Here is a 17,922-nt window from a genome sequence, read left to right on the forward strand (position 1 = left end):
TATGATTATGTAAATGTAACTTTTTAAGTTAGATTTAAATTTTCTTAAGTCTTTAAGTGATGTGTAAACGGTAACATAATCACTGAAAGTTTTAAGGTGACACAAACATGCTAGTCTCTATACAGACACATACCAGGAATTCTCAGGCTTATCTACCCTATATTGGATATACGGTAGGAAAACGGTACACTATTCCAACCCTACACACACACACACAACCTCTCTAACTTCTTGGCGCACCGTCAACATCCGCTGAATTGCAGAGCTCCAAATTCAAATTAAGTTATTAAAAATATTTAATTTTCATGAAATCACAAGTGCCATAAAGCAAAATACAGCTTGGCTTGTTGTTAATCCACCGGACGTGTCAGATTTTAAAAAAAGCTAAAGCAAACTGAGCGTTTATGTAAGGACATCTCTCTCAGCAGACAAAACATTACAAACAGCTAGCAGCAAAGTAGATTTGTCACGAATGTCAGAAAAGCAATAAAATGAATCGCTTACCTTTGATGTTCTTCAGATGTTTGCACTCACGAGACTCCCAGTTACACAATAAATATTCCTTTTGTTCCATAAAGATTATTTTTACATCCAAAATACCTCCATTTGGTTGGCGTGTTTTGTTCAGAAATCCACAGGCTCGAGCGGTCACGACGGGGCAGATGCAAATTCCAAATAGTATCCGTAAAGTTCGTAGAAACATGTCAAACGTTTTTTATAATCAATCCTCAGGTTGTTTTTACAATAAATAATCAATATTTCAACCGGACCGTAGCTTTTTCAATAGGAGAGAGAGAACATGTCTGCTCCAAGCTGTTGCGAATGCAATACTCTGCTGACACCCAGCCATCCACTGACGCGATGTGATCATTCTCGCTCATTTTTTCAAAATAAAAGCCTGAAACTTTGTCTAAAGACTGTTCACATCATGTGGAAGCCGTAGGGAAGGGAATCTGGTTGATATCCCTTTTAAATGGAGGGATGGCATGCAATGGAACAGGGAGCTTTCAAAATAAGAGGCACTTCCTAGTTGGATTTTCCTCAGGTTTTCGCCTGCAATATCAGTTCTGTTATTCTCACAGACAATATTTTGACAGTTTTGAAAACTTTCGAGTGTTTTCCATCCTAATCAGACGATTATATGCATATTCTAGCTTCTGAGCCTGAGAAATAGGCCGTTTAATTTGTGTACGTGTTTCATCCAATCATCAAAATACTGCCCCCTACACTCAACAGGTTAATGTAGCCAGTTATAGGCCTGCCCTCAGCCGCCCTTTATTCCCTCCTTCCTTGTTTCAGGGGGCATGGTTGTGCTGGCAGAGCCCTGTGTTGTGATTTGTGTTATTCTCGCTCTCTTGTTATGGTGACAGATGGGTTTTCTAAGCTCCTGTGTGTCACTGAGCTCCATTATGTAACTCCCTCCCTCTCTCTTTCCCCTCCACCCCTTCCCCATCCACCCCTCCCCTTCTAGTGTATCTGCATCTTATGTAATTAACATGATTGCATGGGAGCGTGATCGGACTCCAAACAGTTGTAGCTAGCTAACAGGTATCCTGTACATCCCACTATGTGGCCGCACCTCTCCAAAAGGCCAAGGATCCACATGAAAGAGAAGAGAACCATGGATTACTTTTATTTGTGCTGTCATTTGTACAGTAGTATTGTACTTTGCTGACTGCAACATTGGTCTGCAGTTCGTTATATGCTGTGGTTCCAGAGAGTGAACTGTTGATTCTCTCCACCCTCCCTTTACTTCCTGATTGATAGTCATCATCACCGTTGCTGACCCCTCCCTTTGCTTTGACCCCTCCATAACCTTCACACCACCCCGCTCTAACCAGTCAATGGCATGGCACAACCCTATAGCTGCCTATTTGCAAGTCAATAATTTATAGAATTATTAATAATCTGTTATTAACACTGTGTCTGTGTATGTTAGCCTTACCAATGCTGCATGAGGAATAACCCTGTGTTTGTTTCTGTTGGCCCGCTGTGCTGTGCTAACCCACCTCACTGCACCAGCAGCTGGATCTCAACCAGCCACAGAAAATACTGGATGACCAGAGGAGGGTAGGTACTAATCCTGACTGTAACATGAGCACAACCATAAACCCTTAACCCCAATTTAACCTTAATAAACTACTGGAGGATCCTAACATGAACATGAGCATAACATCAGAAAAGGGTAGGTACTAGTGGCCAGGGCCATAACATGACCAAGATAAACCCCTAGTCCTGAACGTAACTCTAACATAACAGAAGCTCACACACATGACCAAGACTGACCGTAGAGATTGCTAGGCTTTCACCCTAGCCTGAACCCTTAACCCATCACTGAACTCAACAGATTACGAACTCCACTGCAGCCCTTACTCTACGGTTGTGGTTAGCTGACTTGGCGTCCTCCATATAATCACGGTTGGCTTAGTGTGTCTGTGTGTGTGGAAAGGATGAGCACAAGTGAAGCCTGTATTTCAGTGGCATTCTCTTAGCAGTCAGTTTGTCTCTAACACAAACTGGGTACTGCCATCGAACACAGATGGACCAACTCACACAACATATGCTACCTTCCCACCTCCACACACTTGTTGTCTCGAAGGAAATGGGGAGTGGAAGACAAAGATGTGGAGCGTGATTGGATGTTTGGCTCTCTGTGTGATTGTGTCGTTTGTTTCACACAATGTCCATTTATCTGCCCCCTGCCGATGACAGATAAGGCTCTGTTCTTCGTACTGCGTGGGTTAGCCCATCTCTGCTAGCTGGAGCATTACCATGGTAGCAGGCTTTATGTAATGTCGCTCTCATTCTCAAATGCACACCCACGGCTGACTGTAAACACACGCACACACACACACTCTACCACCTCTCACTCTTTTCCCTCAGTTCCCCTCGTGGGAGGTCTGTCGGGTAACGTGTGCCCTGCAGTTGCCGTGGCAATGACAGAGTCGTGCAGACTCCCATTGGTGGCTGGATGAGTCATCTTTGCTACGTCTTGGGAGGGCAGGCTTGTCTGAAAAGCTAGGTCCCAAACTCCCAAAGCAGGACGCAGGCTCACTTTTACCAGGGATAGAGAAATAACAAGCTTGATGACTTATTTTTACCTGTGTTATTGAGTATTTATTCAATATGTGAATGAGAATGTTGGGAGAGTAATAACAATATGGACATTTAGCAGATGCTTTATCTGCAGTGACGTATGGAGCCCATGCTGATATCAAACCCATAACCCTGGTCTTTTCAGAACCCTATTCCAACCAAAACAAACGTGCCATCTGAACTCTAATCTTCATCATTGCAGGACTATGTGCGTAACTTAGAGCAGTTCAGTTCATGCACACAATGTTTATTTGGATTGGCTTGGCCTGATCCTGGGAAGTTGCCATATGTCCCTTCCCTCTTCAAACCACTTTAATCAATTCAACTGGGTGCTCATTATGTACACTGTATAATAAACTACCTCTCAAGTCTCCTCTCTTACACCATCACACTAATACACCTCCGTTTTCTTCTCTCTGTAGGGTGAGGCGTTGAGGCAGATTCTGGTGAACCGTTACTATGGCAACTTCCATAGTAGGAGTGGTGGGCGGAGGGACAGCCTGACTGCCTTCAGCAACGGAACCCTGGTTCCAGTAGGGCCCAGCAAGAGCCAATCAGGTGAGCGCATCTCTCTGAAAAGATTCCCTATATCTAGTATATAGTATCTCTATCTGTCATCTCCTCTGTCTGTCATCTTATTTGTCTCTCTGTTTGTCATCTTGTCTGTCTGTCTCTGTCTATCCTCTTCTCTGTCTCCCTGTCCTCTTCTCTGTCTCCCTGTCCTCTTCTCTGTCTCCCTGTCCTCTTCTCTGTCTCCCTGTCCTCTTCTCTGTCTCCCTGTCCTCTTCTCGTCTCCCTGTCCTCTTCTCTGTCTATCCTCTTCTCTGTCTGTCTATCCTCTTCTCTGTCTGTCTGTCCTCTTCTGTCTGTCTGTCCTCTTCTCTGTCTCCCTGTCCTCTTCTCTGTCTCCCTGTCCTCTTCTCTGTCTCCCTGTCCTCTTCTCTGTCTCCCTGTCCTCTTCTCTGTCTCCCTGTCCTCTTCTCTGTCTGTCTATCCTCTTGTCTGTCTGTCCTCTTCTGTCTCCCTGTCCTCTTCTCTGTCTGTCTGTCCTCTTCTCTGTCTGTCTGTCCTCTTCTCTGTCTGTCTGTCCTCTTCTCTGTCTGTCTGTCCTCTTCTCTGTCTGTCTGTCCTCTTCTCTGTCTGTCTGTCCTCTTCTCTGTCTGTCTGTCCTCTTCTCTGTCTGTCTGTCCTCTTCTCTGTCTGTCTGTCCTCTTCTCTGTCTGTCTGTCTGTCCTCTTCTCTGTTTGTCTGTCCTCTTCTCTGTTTGTCTGTCCTCTTCTCTGTCTGTCTGTCCTCTTCTCTGTCTGTCTGTCCTCTTCTCTGTCTGTCTGTCTGTCTGTCTGTCCCCTTGTCTGTCTGTCCTCTTCTCTGTCTGTCTGTCCCCTTCTCTGTCTGTCTGTCTGTCCCCTTCTCTGTCTGTCTGTCTGTCCTCTTCTCTGTCTGTCTTTCTCTCTGTCTACCCATCTTCTCCATCTGTCCTCTTCTCCGTCTGTCCTCTTCTGTCTCTCGGTCTGTCTGTCCATTGTTTTGGACGAAAAGGTTAACTCTCAGGTCATTTTTATCGCATGTTGCATAAATCCCCCCACAATCAAATTAGCTTGTTTTGTACATTATTTTATGTAAGTTGTCACAAACTGTTGTATGAGTAATTTGCCAGATACAAATTAACAAAAGGAACCTAAAATGTAAAAAAAAAAATAATAATAATTTAAAAAAAGCAAGCATGGCAACGTTGCATATTCTTTTGACCTAATTCTGAACTCTGGACCTCTGCCCCCTTCCAAAGAAAAGTATCTTTATTTATCTGTATTAGTCATGCAGATAGCACAACTTTGAGAGGTGAAAGTCTGTGCATAGTGGACAGGGAAGTTGATATTGTTCTGCTAAAGAAGTGTATGCATGTCAAGGTTTCTCAAACAGACCTGTTCATTATCTCTCTGTTATCTAGGCCTCCTGGTTATCTCTATACACACACACACACACACACATAATTCTTTACTGCTGAGCTGTAGAGATGTCTAGCTCTAGTCCAGCCCTGTGACTGAGCACAACACTGTTATTTCCTCATGATGAGCAGGTCACTGTGTGATTGATCTGACCAAAATATTGAGGCAATTTATCTCTTCACACAGCTTTTCTCATACAGCTCAGTTGAGGAGAACTACTCTGGGTTTTGGGGAATGAGGCCTGTTGAATAAACCATGATAAGAGTGTAGCTTATTTCTATGTAGTATTAAGAACATCACCAGGATGCAGAAGTGTATCACACTTAACATGGTGGCAGCTGTACACGCATATGTCATGATGTCATATTACCCAAGTAAAGCATGTTTTAGTGCCCATGTTCATGTCAATCAATGGAATATGTAAGTGCTGTTCCAACACTATGCTTCTTATGGGAATGAGTAATAAGCCTAGTTCTTGGGTCCCGTCCCCCCCCCTAAGCCTTATTTGTGTGTGTGTGTGTGTGTGTGTGTGTGGGGGGGGGGTGTAATTTGTTTGCATGTGTGTGAGTGCAGTGTGTTTGCATGTGTGTGGGTGTGTGATTGCAGTGTGTTTGCATGTGTGTGATTGCAGTGTGTTTGCATGTGTGTGAGTGCAGTGTGTTTGCATGTGTGTGTGTGCAGCGGGTGTGTTTGAGTGTGTGTGTGTGCAGTGAGTGTGTTTGCGGGTGTGTGAGTGCAGCTGGTGTGTTTGCGTGTGTGTGAGTGCAGCGGGTGTGTGTGTGTGCAGTGGTTGTGTTTGCATGTGTGTATGTGAGTGCAGCGGGTGTGTTTGCATGTATGTGTGAGTGCAGCGGGTGTGTTTGCATGTGTGTGTGAGTGCCGTGGGTGTGTGCCCACTACTAAAGGCTGCCATGGGTGTTGTCATTGATACTGGTGTTAATCGCTCATAAGAAGATGTTTTCTTATGAAATTAAAACATCATTATTTGACATGTGGCTAAAACTTGAATTTGCTTTCTAATTATATATGCAATTACATTTTAAATTAGTATGTAAAGGTTTCACAATGAAATATACATGTAGGCGAATGCCTGGATGTAGGCGACTGCCCTATTTTGCGCTCATATTTCGCCAGACATTCCATTGTGAATGAGTAATTTAGAGGTATCTAAAGATGACTGTGGTAGTAAGATGTTAGATATAAGATTTGAAACCTCTCCTAATCCTTATAAATCAGTAGATCAGGGAAAACCACATTCATAATCCTGACCCTCCACCCCTGTCCCTCCCTTCAGGTCTAGGTGGTCCGGGAGCCCTGAGTCGAGGGGAGATGAGCCTGGCAGAGGTGCAGTGTCACCTGGACAAGGAGGGCGCCTCCGACCTGGTCATCGACCTCATCATGAACACCACCAGTGACCGTGTCTTTCAGGAGAGCATCCTATTGGCCATCGCCCTGCTGGAGGGTGGGAACACCACCATCCAAGTGAGTCAGAGCCAGCAGCCAATCATAAGGATGTGGGTTTGTCAGGAATGACTGAAGCCTAATAAATACCTGAATGATAAATCAAACCAAACATTATTTAAAGTGCATTTCACTACTATAAACAACATACATCATTGGTCCAAACATCCAACACACTTCATAGATGAGGGGTAAAAAAGATAAGTCCTTGGATAGGGACAGTACCAGGGTCTATCCAGGTACTGGCCTGCTCTGACCCTGTACAAGACAGCCATTTTGCATTAGTCCACACCCCTCCCTGCTGCCTTAGAAGGGGTGGCAGGTAGCCTCAAGGTTTGAGCGTTGGGCCAGTAACCAAATGGTTGCTTATTTGAAAACCTGAGCTGATAAGGTGAAAAATCTGTCGCTGTGCCCTTGAGCAACGCACTTAGCCCTAATTGCTCTAGGGGCTCTGTACAATGGTGACCCTGGCTGTGACCCCACTTCCTGCAGGTTGCTCAGGGGAGTTGGAATATGCAAGAAACACATTTCCATTACACACTTGTAACAGGACAAATATAAACACCCCCAAAATTATTATTATTATAGAAGAGAATGACTCAGCATGCCCCACAACACTGCTCTACTTCTCCTGACAGAGCTGAGCACACAATAAAGACCAAGTTTACTGTCAACTTTAAACAGTCCCTTGAGGCCAGGGGGAATGATTGAACTGAAACTGTGAGGCACATGACACCTGCTCCATAAAGCCCTCTGGATTGTTTACCATGGAGAAATATGATACTTCTCTGCAAACATAGGAGACGTTTAGTTACGTGTGTGTGCATATAAATGTGTGCACAAGCCCTGCTGCATTTATGTTTGCTATCAATCTGTCTGTGTTGTCTGTCTGTCTCTGCCTGCCTGTGCTTGCGTAAGCAGGGGCAACTTGCGTAATCAGATTAGGAGGGAGGAAGCCACTCTAGCAGAGATAATGTCCTGACTTCCCACGGCTGCAGCCTGTCTGCCTGTATCCCTCTTTGCCTCCCTCCCTGCCTGTTAGCCTGGCTGCTGCAGAGAGAGCACAGTATCACGTGACCATCATTACATAAGGCCTGTGTGAATGAACAATGAGGAATGTCTCGGGCTTAAAAACATTCCAGCCCTCCCTCTTTCTCTCTTTCCCTCCCTCTCTTTCTTTCTCGACCCAGACTGGGTCATGCTGGGCCTCTGTAAGTAGGGCAGTAGGGAGAGAGAGGGGGGGGGACTGGAAATAAACTTCCGCTCTTTATTACATAGTTATTTTGTTCTGAAACACTGAGCGGAAATTTAGAGGGGGAAATACTGAAGTATTAGCATTTAATGCTAAAAAGGGGAGACATTTTCTCTTAAGTACTTCATGACTTAACATACTGTAGCATTTCATGAATGTAAACCAGCTTGCTAGGCTATTAATTTGCTTTCTGACCCAGATACTTCTCCAGATGATCACCAACGGTCACCTACAAATAACCACTTGACGTCTCTGCAGTTGTCCTCTGTGGCGTTTGGACTGTTCTGTCTCCCAGTAAATTATGAAACCTGAGGACACACTAGAATAGGTCTTTCTAGAAACCTCCAGGTTCACTTTTCATACTGATGAGCTGGATAATAATCTTCTTAACCCTGGTCTTTGAACCCTGGTCTTTGAAGATATATATATTTATTTAATTATGATGAAAAGTGGATTTGTCTCTCAAAGAATATTAAGACTATACAAACAGTAATGTCATTTTTTTTAGATTCATTTGCTGGAGTCCTGACCTCCTATTATTTCTATGAAACACAAACTAATAGCAATGCGCATGTTTGTTGGTGTACTAGCACTCCTGGTTTTCAATGTATCTTTGAAAGAAACCTCAGAGTGGATCCCTTCTTATCTGTGTTGACGGGTCTATCCCAGACGAGCTTTTCACTACACCCGCAATAACATCTACTAAACACGTGTATGTGACCAATAGAATCTGATTTTGATTTGACAACTCTTCTGGATGGAAGCCTGAGATAGCACTCACACGGTTTACCATTACCCCCTGATCTACATACCACACAGAAATAAACCTGACCATGTACTCACTCATCCACTCCCTCAGTCATGCTCAAACTCCTTACTTATTCACTCTCCTGCCAGCTTCTAGGCAGGCCAGGAGTGACTGAGCAACTGTCTTTATACAAAGAAAAGAAAGTTAGCCACGAACAATACATATCAGGGGCTCCCGAGTGGCGCAGCATCTCAGCGCTAGAGGCCTCGGTGCTAGAGGCGTCACTACATACCCTGGTTCGATTCCAGGCTGTATCACAACCTGCCGTGATCGGGAGTCCCATAGAGTGGTGCACAATTGGCCCAGCGTCGTCCGGGTTAGGGTTTGGCCGAGGTAGGCCGTCATTGAGAATTTGTTCTTAACTGACTTGGCTAGTTAAAGGTTACATAAAATAAATAAAAACATCAGTCACTTTGCTGCAGGAGACATTAGATTGTTCCTGCCTGCCACACTCTTCCTTCCTGTGACGGCTACTGTTGGCACAAAGGGAGGGAAAGGTTTTGTGTTTGTGCGTGGTTATTGTGTTGTGATGTGACATTTCAGCAGTGGTCGGGCACCTGACGTGAAACCAGAAGTCATGCTGCTCGTTTGCCTTCCAGGAGGCATCCATAGACTGACTGCACACTGAAGAACCAATGCCACACCAGTAAAGGCTTCTTTGTGCTAATATGTAAGGAAGGAAGTTAGTAAGTTCGGGATGGTGAGGTACCTCTCTGGGTTTTAGTCCTGAGTTACTGTGTAAGATGATTGACAAGACACAAGGTCATCTGTCCTATTCTATTCTGTCTAGTCTGTGATTTTGTTCAAGCTTCCATTGTCAGGGGAGGGTCAGAGTGACAGAGAGGACAGAGGATAAGGAAGAAGAGTAGAAGATGAAGGAACAGAGAAGAGGATAGCAGGAAGAAGGAAGCAAGAGGCTCGTTTTGGGTAAGAGAGGACAAAAGGCTGTAAGTGAAGAAAATGATTCAGTGGAGAGAGAAGGCAAAAGGAAGAGAGACGCGGAGGAGAGCTGCAATTCCAGTTAGTCTATGTGTGGCGCTGCCTGACGTGAATTAGGGAGAGAGAGAGAGTGGGAACGAGAGGGAGCGCTGTTATAAATAGCTGTTATATAACATCCCTTTGTTGATGCCAAGTGGCGGAACGGAAGGAGAGAAGGGAAAGCGCTGTGACCTTGTTTTTCAGAGCCCCCGCCTCGCCCTGCCACGCCTAAATCTCATTCTGCTTGGGGTTAGTCTCCATGGTTACAGACAGTCTCTCTGTTTACCCAACACTCCAGGGGGCCCCTGAGACTCCCCATCCCTCACTCCCCTCTCGCTCTCTCTCTCCTCTGCCCTCCTCCTCAGCATCACTCCATTCTCTACTCCTCCACCACCATGTCTGTCTTAACATCCTCACCATCACTCCATTCTCTACTCCTCCACCACCATGTCTGTCTTAACATCCTCAACATCACTCCATTTTCTACTCCTCCACCACCATGTCTGTCTTAACATCCTCACCATCACTCCATTTTCTACTCCTCCACCACCATGTCTGTCTTAACATCCTCAACATCAATCTGTCGAGCGTTGTCTCTTTTCCAGAACAATTTTTCTAAGTCCGGTCTAAACACAGATGTCTTTTTAATACTCCTGCCAAAACAATGTACTTGTAGGAACACTATATCTCTCTATTCTACTAATGTCTTCTAATAATAGGAGGATGTTTTGACCACACTGAAATGCAGAAGAAAGAAAGACCATATTACTTCTACCATCATGTTGTTGCAAAGTGCATGGTTCGGCAACAACAAATGTGTACAGTGTGTGATGCATACAATGCAATCACACACAATGCAAACTTTGTTTTGAATCAATTGTGGCGAGAGACCCTTTAGGACCCTCTAGGATTTAGAAGAGCTCAGGTCAAGTCAGCTCTTCGAAAGGGTCTAAGCCTCTGAGTGAGTGAGATCCATCACAACCAAACTGTTGGGTGAACATTACCTCAGAAAACTCCACCAAAACCAATGTAACTCGACCCAGATGCCCAAACCTCCACCAGGCCTGTTATATATGGCAACACCACCAACTTTGAGTGCCATTTGCTCATAGATGGGGATGCCCTAGTGAGAGGAAGCATGTTAACAAAAAGGTGGCGAGAGAGTGGAGAATGAATGTGGTTATTATATATGAGAAATGTAGTTTGAGAGCGCTTGCGTATGCGTGACACAGAACATTTCACACTGTCCTTCAAAGCTGGTCTGTTTTGATGGAGACAGCTGACCAACATTTCAATACATTTTTATTTATTTATTGAAACTCTTATTTAACTAGGCAAGTCAGTTAAGAACAAATTCTTATTTACAATGACAGCCTACCCCGGCCAAACCTGGACGACGGCGGAGCAATTGTGTACCGCCCTATGGGACTCCTGCATCTCCCAACTGAGATGCAATTCCTTAGACCGGTGTGTGTGTTATGTAAGCTATCCAGGGTTAGAGGCAGGAGGGGAGGAGTAGGGGGGCTGTGAAGAGCTCTTGTCTCTGCTAGGATCAGTGTAATCGCTGTGTGTGTTATCCTGGCCAAGGCCCCACCGGTGAAGCCTACCCCCCTCCCTCACCCCCTCCTCAGGTCCCAATGTCCCACCCACGCCTGTGCGAGAAAGAGAGATGGGAAGGAGAGAGGTATTTTTTACGGTCTCTGGGAGAGATGAACGTGGAGAGAGACAGGCATGAACACTCCAGCCCCCCCCCCCTCCACACACACACTTCTGTGGTTTGCCAGGTTGTGAGGTTCAGTTAATCCCTCCTCTCTGCCTCTGCACTATCCACTCTGTCATCAAGTTATTTATTGCACTGGATCTTGCTGGATAGCACGCACACTCTCCCCGCACCACCACCCCTACTCTCCTCCATCCCACACCCCTTCACCCTGACTGGTGGCAGAGGGTGTACGTGCGAGTGGTCTGGTGCACAGTGGTGGGTGGGGCCTGGGGGATTTGGAGTCTGCTGCCCAGGGGGCATAAGTACACAATGATGTCATTGTTGATTTGGAGTAGAGGAGGGTGTAGGGAGAAGTCACTGATTTTGGGTTTAAGCTTGGCAGATCTGTCATTGGAATACCTGGTGACACAACATAATAGGGTTTTATTCAGACTGCATAATCCTTTGATACTGAGGAAAGACTGCTGGCTAGACACTAGTATGTTATCAGTTTCACTAAACTATAGATATACTTCTTGATAGTAAGTGAGCAAGGTACTATCCCATTAAATGTTGGCTTGGATACTTGGAAAATGCTATCTTTACAACCACACTGATTCGTTGTGACCTACATATTTGAGAAGACATTATTTCTGTGACTTATGACAATGTATGTGAGCAACATTGTAACATATTTTGCCCAAGCTTTTAAGCAGAGTTTATTAATGCTGCAGATTACTCCACGACTGTGTGTGTGCATTGTTGTATGATTCCACATTCTCTGTGTGTGCTTGTGTACAGTATGGTGTGTCAGTGGGTTCACTTAGCTATCTCCTGTAGTATGAGATTCCCTTGTATTCAGAGAATTAAGGTTAGCAAACTCAGGGCTCTTTACCAAGGAGGAGTGGCATGTTTCATTCATTTCACATGTCTAACATTGTGTTACTGAACGCCCACATGCCAGCAAGCGTTCCATACACATCTCTCTTTTTAAATATGACATAAAATGGAGTTTGTCCATTTTGTTTAAACTACAAAGTATTTGTTTTTCAACCTCGCATGTCAACACGCACGCACACATACACACACGCTTAAACAAGCCCTAAAGCACACAACCACTACCCCAGTTTAAGACTTCACACCTAACCTAGAAAAAAAGCAAGTTATGCAACAAGCTTTTTAGACCTAGCCTAGATACCAACTCTGATAACATCACCCCCCCTTCCTCAACCACTCGCTCACTCCGTCCCCATTTCTCCCTACCTCTCTTACTCCATTTCCCTTTCTCATTTCATTTTTTGTTAATCTCGCCCCTTTTCTTAACTCTTTTCTGCTCCCTGTCTGTCTTTCTCTCTCCCTCCTTTATTCCCTTCCTCTCTCCTTATTTCCTCCCTTCCTCCCTCTATCTGTGAAAGTAGGGTAGGCTTCACCCTCTCGTGTCATATTCACCCTGAGCATTGGGCATGTTCTGCCACTGGGTTAGAGTCTCTCCTCCTCTCCCTCCAAGTAGACTGTGACCAGATAACAGCTCTTACCAAACCCCCCCCCCCGCTCCAGGGAAATAGGACCGCACAGATCTCATTGCAGTCAGGGGTTAGAATGTGCTCCCATTTAGCTTGAATGTGACCCCCACAGAATAAAGAGTCCAAGTCCAGACTGTGGTCTCTCCACTGAGGTTCTGTAACCACATGAGATAATAATAATAATCCATTTAGTTTATATTGCAATATTCATTACAAGAAGAATCTGTCGCTTTAAAAACAGAATAAATAAGCAATTTAACCAAACATATGTATGGATCTGGCAGTGTTCTGGCAATGGTCTTCCACAGCTTTAGATGACAGGCAATTCAGAAAGGGTAGTATCTTGATGGCTCAGTCAAAGCCTTAACAGGGTTTTTTCCTTCCCTTCTTTAGTGTTTGCTGAGGCTGACTGTGGTCATGGTGTAATGGTGTTTTGCATGCATGGGGCACACAGAGATCGAGACAAGAGTGAGAAAGAAAGAGAAGTCCCATCTTGAAACACGATGTTGTCAGACCAGGGATTTATCAGCTAGTTTTAGCCGTAGGACAACTTTTTCTTGAGCGGATGGTCGGAGTACCGGAACATTATTACAAATCATTTGTAGACTACAGATTGACCGCAAAAAGCCCGAACATATAATATTTGACTAAAACTCAAAAGTTTGGACATACCTACTCATAGTGAAGACATCACAACTATGAAATAATACATATAGAGTCCTGTAATAACCCTTTTTTTAAACAAATCTAAATATATTTGAGATTCTTCAAATATAAATATTTCCTTGATGACAGCTTTGCGCACACTCTTGGCATTCTCTCAACCAGCTTCACCTGGAATGCTTTTCCAAAACTTTTTAATGTTTGTTCTTTCCTTATAACTCATTTCTGTGTTCTATTCATGCACTGTTCTATAAACAAACATGTGTTTGTACAAGTGGCAGACTGTTCAAATCCTCACTATCAGTAGCTGCAATTTGGCAGCACACCCAGACCTTGTTTTCAGAACAAACAAAATATATCTTAGTATCAAGGTCTCAGTTTAGAGAGAAGAAACCTGGTGAGATATTGATCAGTCACATGTTATGAATACTGATTGGTCTGTCACATGAATGAAACATCATGCAAATATAACTTGTTTGTGTATAGCCGTATATAAGACAACTGCTGGGACTGCCCAGGCAGAGCTTCTGACACATTCACTATGGTGCATTAAGTTGGTTGGAACCTCTCCAGCGCACTGACAAATAAACAAAGATTCATTTAAGATTAACTTAGTGTCCCTGTGTAAGAATTTCATTGACACACTCTTGAAGGAGTTCCCACATATGCTGAGCACTTGTTGGCTGCTTATCCATCACTCTGCGGTCCAACTCATCCCTAACCATCTCAATTGGGTTGAGGATGGGTGATTGTGGAGGCCAGGTCATTTGATGCAGCACTCCATCACTCTCCTTCTTGGTCAAATAGCCCGCTTCACCATTTGGCAGTGTGACAGACAAATTTGGGTTGCCCGAATCAAACAAGTTGTCTAAATAGGGAACTTTAGGTCATCTCCATGGTAATATTCAGTGTTACAGTAACTACATACATTACCAGAATTGCCCTTGTAGCAGAAAGTCTATACGTTTATGATATGTACTTGGTGGTACTGTATACACAGTTGTGCAGACCTGTCTTATTTTGATCAATTTGAATTACCTGAACCTTTGTTTAGCGAAAGGGACATTTAGCAGATGCTTTTATCCAAAGCTGTCTTACAGTTATCACATGTATTGTTGTCATGCAGGAATCGAACCCAGAACTGTGGTATTGAGAACACTATATGCTGCAAGTAACCAACTGAGCCATCAACAATAACGCCTAGTGTACTCAATTTGGTGAAGAAGACTACACACAACAATACACAAGCATTCACATGACGGAAATGAACATTCCTTCCTTGTTATTTACAACAAAAGGTTATGTTACTTCCCAGTACCTTTACTTGGCTTCCTTTGTACTAGCGTTCCTTCTTCTGCCGTTTGACGGAGGACAAGAAGTCTGAGAAGTTTTTCCGGGTATTCTACGACCGGATGAAGCTGGCCCAGCTGGAGATCAAAGCCACTGTGACAGTCAACACCAGCGACCTCGGCAACAGAAAGAGGGACGACGACGCCCCCGACAAGGAAGTGCCCATCCGCAAGAAAGGTCAGAGGTCAACTTCTTTTATTGTCAGTTATTGCATTTTAAGAGAGTAGGATGAAGTTACCCCTAGACACTGATCTAAGGTTTGTTTTTCTCTGAACACTTTAGCAATAAATACTAGCTGCCACAAAGAAGTCTTAATTTTATCCCCAGTACCTAGTTTGGTTCCTCTGTGCTCCCTGTGTCTCTGCAGCCAAAGACTCAGCGGTGGTGGTGACAGAGGAAGCGAGAGAGCAGCTGCTGGAGGCATCATCGGCCACTAAGAAAGCCTTCAACTCGTACCGCCGTGAGGCTGACCCAGAGGACCACTTCTCGGCGGCAGATGGCACGCCCAGCGCCGGGGACAAGAGCCAGGAAGATGGAGAGATGAGCTTCATCATTGTCATCATGCAGCCTATCCTGCGCTTCCTCCAGCTGCTCTGTGAGAACCACAACCGAGACCTGCAGGTCAGTTATTCAGCCAGCCCAACATCAGGGGAGCTAGCCCTCACAGCTAGCCTCTTAGCAGGAGAAGTCATGTTCTATGGCAATAGTTATGAAGTTCACCGCTAGGTCTTTAGTTCGCAGTGGTCGATTGTGTAAGTCACTCTGGATAAGAATGTCTGCTAAATGACCAAAATGTAAATGTTAGGACTTTCTGCGTTGTGTTCTATGAGCCATTTAATATGGCTGTGAATGAACATGAAGTGCGTAGTCAGTACATGATATGGGAGTCATGAGATAGATGGTTCTATTCACTAATGGAGGCCTGGTGGTCACGTCTCCAATCTAACTGTTAGCTCAACACTATGGCGCTGATTACCCAGTGACTCATGGATAGATATTCTCTGTGTTTTAAGGAGTCAGGGTCATCCTGTCCTCATTTTGATGTTAACTGGAATGTTCTTTAGTTCAGAGTCACACTTTCAATGCACATTTGCCTTTCAATACGTAATGTAATTTTTTCTGAATGAAATAAAAAATGTTATGTATAAAATGTGCAAACCGCTGTATTCTTACCCTCCCTTGGTCCCTCTCCAGAACTTTCTGCGGTGTCAGAACAATAAGAACAACTATAATCTGGTGTGTGAGACGCTGCAGTTCCTGGACTGTATCTGTGGCAGCACCACGGGAGGCCTGGGTCTACTGGGCCTCTACATCAATGAGAAGAATGTGGCTCTCATCAACCAGACAGTGGAGAGCCTGACCGAGTACTGCCAAGGACCCTGCCACGAGAACCAGGTACTGGCCTTTAGAACCACAGCTATGTATGGACTCTTGTCATTAGAACCAACTAACTGTGGGCCTGTGTCATTTTGTCATTAGAACTACAAACAGATACAGTGGGCCCATCACGTAAGAACTAGCTACAAGCACATATTCATACCATATGAAGCAGTTATGGACTCCTATCCTGGGTCCACTTCTATTGTCATCCATACTACTAATACTGTCTATGGATAGGCTAAGAGGGCCCTGACATGGATAACTACTGACATAGTGTAGTCCATGCAGCGCGTTTAGAAAATTTGACTTAACTTTTATTGTTTCCTTGCAGAACTGCATCGCCACCCATGAGTCCAATGGCATTGACATCATCATTGCCCTGATCCTGAATGACATCAACCCACTGGGGAAGAAGAGGATGGACCTGGTGCTTGAACTCAAGGTGAGGCCTCCCTCTCAAAGGGTTTTGGTCACAAGTAGTGCACTATATGGGGAATAGGGTGCCATTTTGGACATAGGCTGGGTCTCCACACTGGACCTAGTAGTAAAGCTACTTTACTCCCTACTTTACTCCCTACTCTATCCCGGAGTGGAACTTCACAAACAGTGTGCTGCTGCTTTTGAAACCTAGACAACTCATGAATCTCTCCTAAGCTAGCTCCTTTGGTGCCAAACCAAATATCTGCAGATTGCATTTTCCCTCTAAGCCTTGTGGATTCTGCCTGTTTTCTTTGGAAGGAGGAACAGAAACGGCTTAGAAAGATTTGATCTTCAACTTTATACATATCTCATGACTATGACATAACGTTTACATGATAACAAACCATTATCTCAGTTATTTCTCTTTCTCTCTGTAATGTTTTTAGTGTAATGAGGATGTCTTATTAAAGACAAAAAAAATTTTTGAAGTGTCTCTCTCTCTCTCTCTCAGAACAATGCCTCTAAATTGTTGTTGGCTATCATGGAGAGTCGCCATGACAGTGAGAATGCTGAGAGAATCCTGTACAACATGAGACCTAAGGAGCTGGTGAGCCCGTTTTCCCCCCCAAAAATCAAAATTGCACACATAAGTCTCCTCACACAGGTATAGGGCGATGAAGGTAATGGTTGTCTGGGTGGTGGTGAGATCCTCAGGTGGATGTGATCAAGAAGGCCTACCTGCAGGGAGAGGTGGAGTTTGAGGATCCCGAAGAGGATGACGACAGCGGGGAGGAGGAGGAGCATGATGCTGCCTCCCCCAGGAACGTGGGCCACAACATCTACATCTTGGCCCACCAGGTAGAGGACAGGGCCTAGTTTACCATAATGACACATTTAGAAGCACATAGTTTTTTGAATACCCAACCATTTGATCCACAATTAATTGATATTACATTCAACTATTGGACCCAACCATTTGAGGCTCTCACACAACAGTCAGATGCAGTTTTGACTGCTATACACCTCATGAGCGATTTGACCCCTTACTTGACTTCGACCACTGTAGTTGGCACGCCACAACAAGGAGCTGCAGGTGATGCTGAAACCAGGAGGGACCAACGGAGAGGGAGACGAGGCTCTGGAGTTCTACGCCAAACACACTGCTCAGATAGAGGTCAGTGACATCAGTCAAACACACTCACACAGTGTATTAATTGGATATCTTTAACTGTCATTGACAAAGAAAAATGTTTTTTCCATAGGGAAGTGTTTCATAATACTGGTCCTGTTAGTGCTAGGGCATAAAAACAAAATATGCACCCCTTTGGGTCTCCAGGACCAGC

At 44.5% G+C, this 17,922-nt stretch overlaps 1 protein-coding gene across 4 annotated transcripts in view; it reads left to right on the forward strand.

The window, feature by feature from the left end:
- The window catches only part of LOC135539913 (inositol 1,4,5-trisphosphate receptor type 1), a 170,336-nt gene that overhangs the window by 125,974 nt on the left and 26,440 nt on the right, over positions 1 to 17,922 (forward strand). For 3 of the 4 annotated variants that reach the window (XM_064966161.1, XM_064966163.1, XM_064966165.1), the window contains 10 exons: positions 2,026 to 2,070; positions 3,519 to 3,654; positions 6,337 to 6,524; positions 14,773 to 14,956; positions 15,147 to 15,400; positions 15,974 to 16,174; positions 16,491 to 16,601; positions 17,091 to 17,186; positions 17,294 to 17,437; positions 17,646 to 17,753. In XM_064966161.1, coding sequence (XP_064822233.1) covers positions 2,026 to 2,070; positions 3,519 to 3,654; positions 6,337 to 6,524; positions 14,773 to 14,956; positions 15,147 to 15,400; positions 15,974 to 16,174; positions 16,491 to 16,601; positions 17,091 to 17,186; positions 17,294 to 17,437; positions 17,646 to 17,753 — 1,467 coding nt within the window. The remainder of the gene's footprint in view (positions 1 to 2,025; positions 2,071 to 3,518; positions 3,655 to 6,336; positions 6,525 to 14,772; positions 14,957 to 15,146; positions 15,401 to 15,973; positions 16,175 to 16,490; positions 16,602 to 17,090; positions 17,187 to 17,293; positions 17,438 to 17,645; positions 17,754 to 17,922) is intronic. The other variant, XM_064966164.1, reaches the window with a different exon arrangement.

Source organism: Oncorhynchus masou, chromosome 5 (assembly GCF_036934945.1).
Source record: "Oncorhynchus masou masou isolate Uvic2021 chromosome 5, UVic_Omas_1.1, whole genome shotgun sequence".
Lineage (NCBI taxonomy): Eukaryota > Metazoa > Chordata > Actinopteri > Salmoniformes > Salmonidae > Oncorhynchus > Oncorhynchus masou.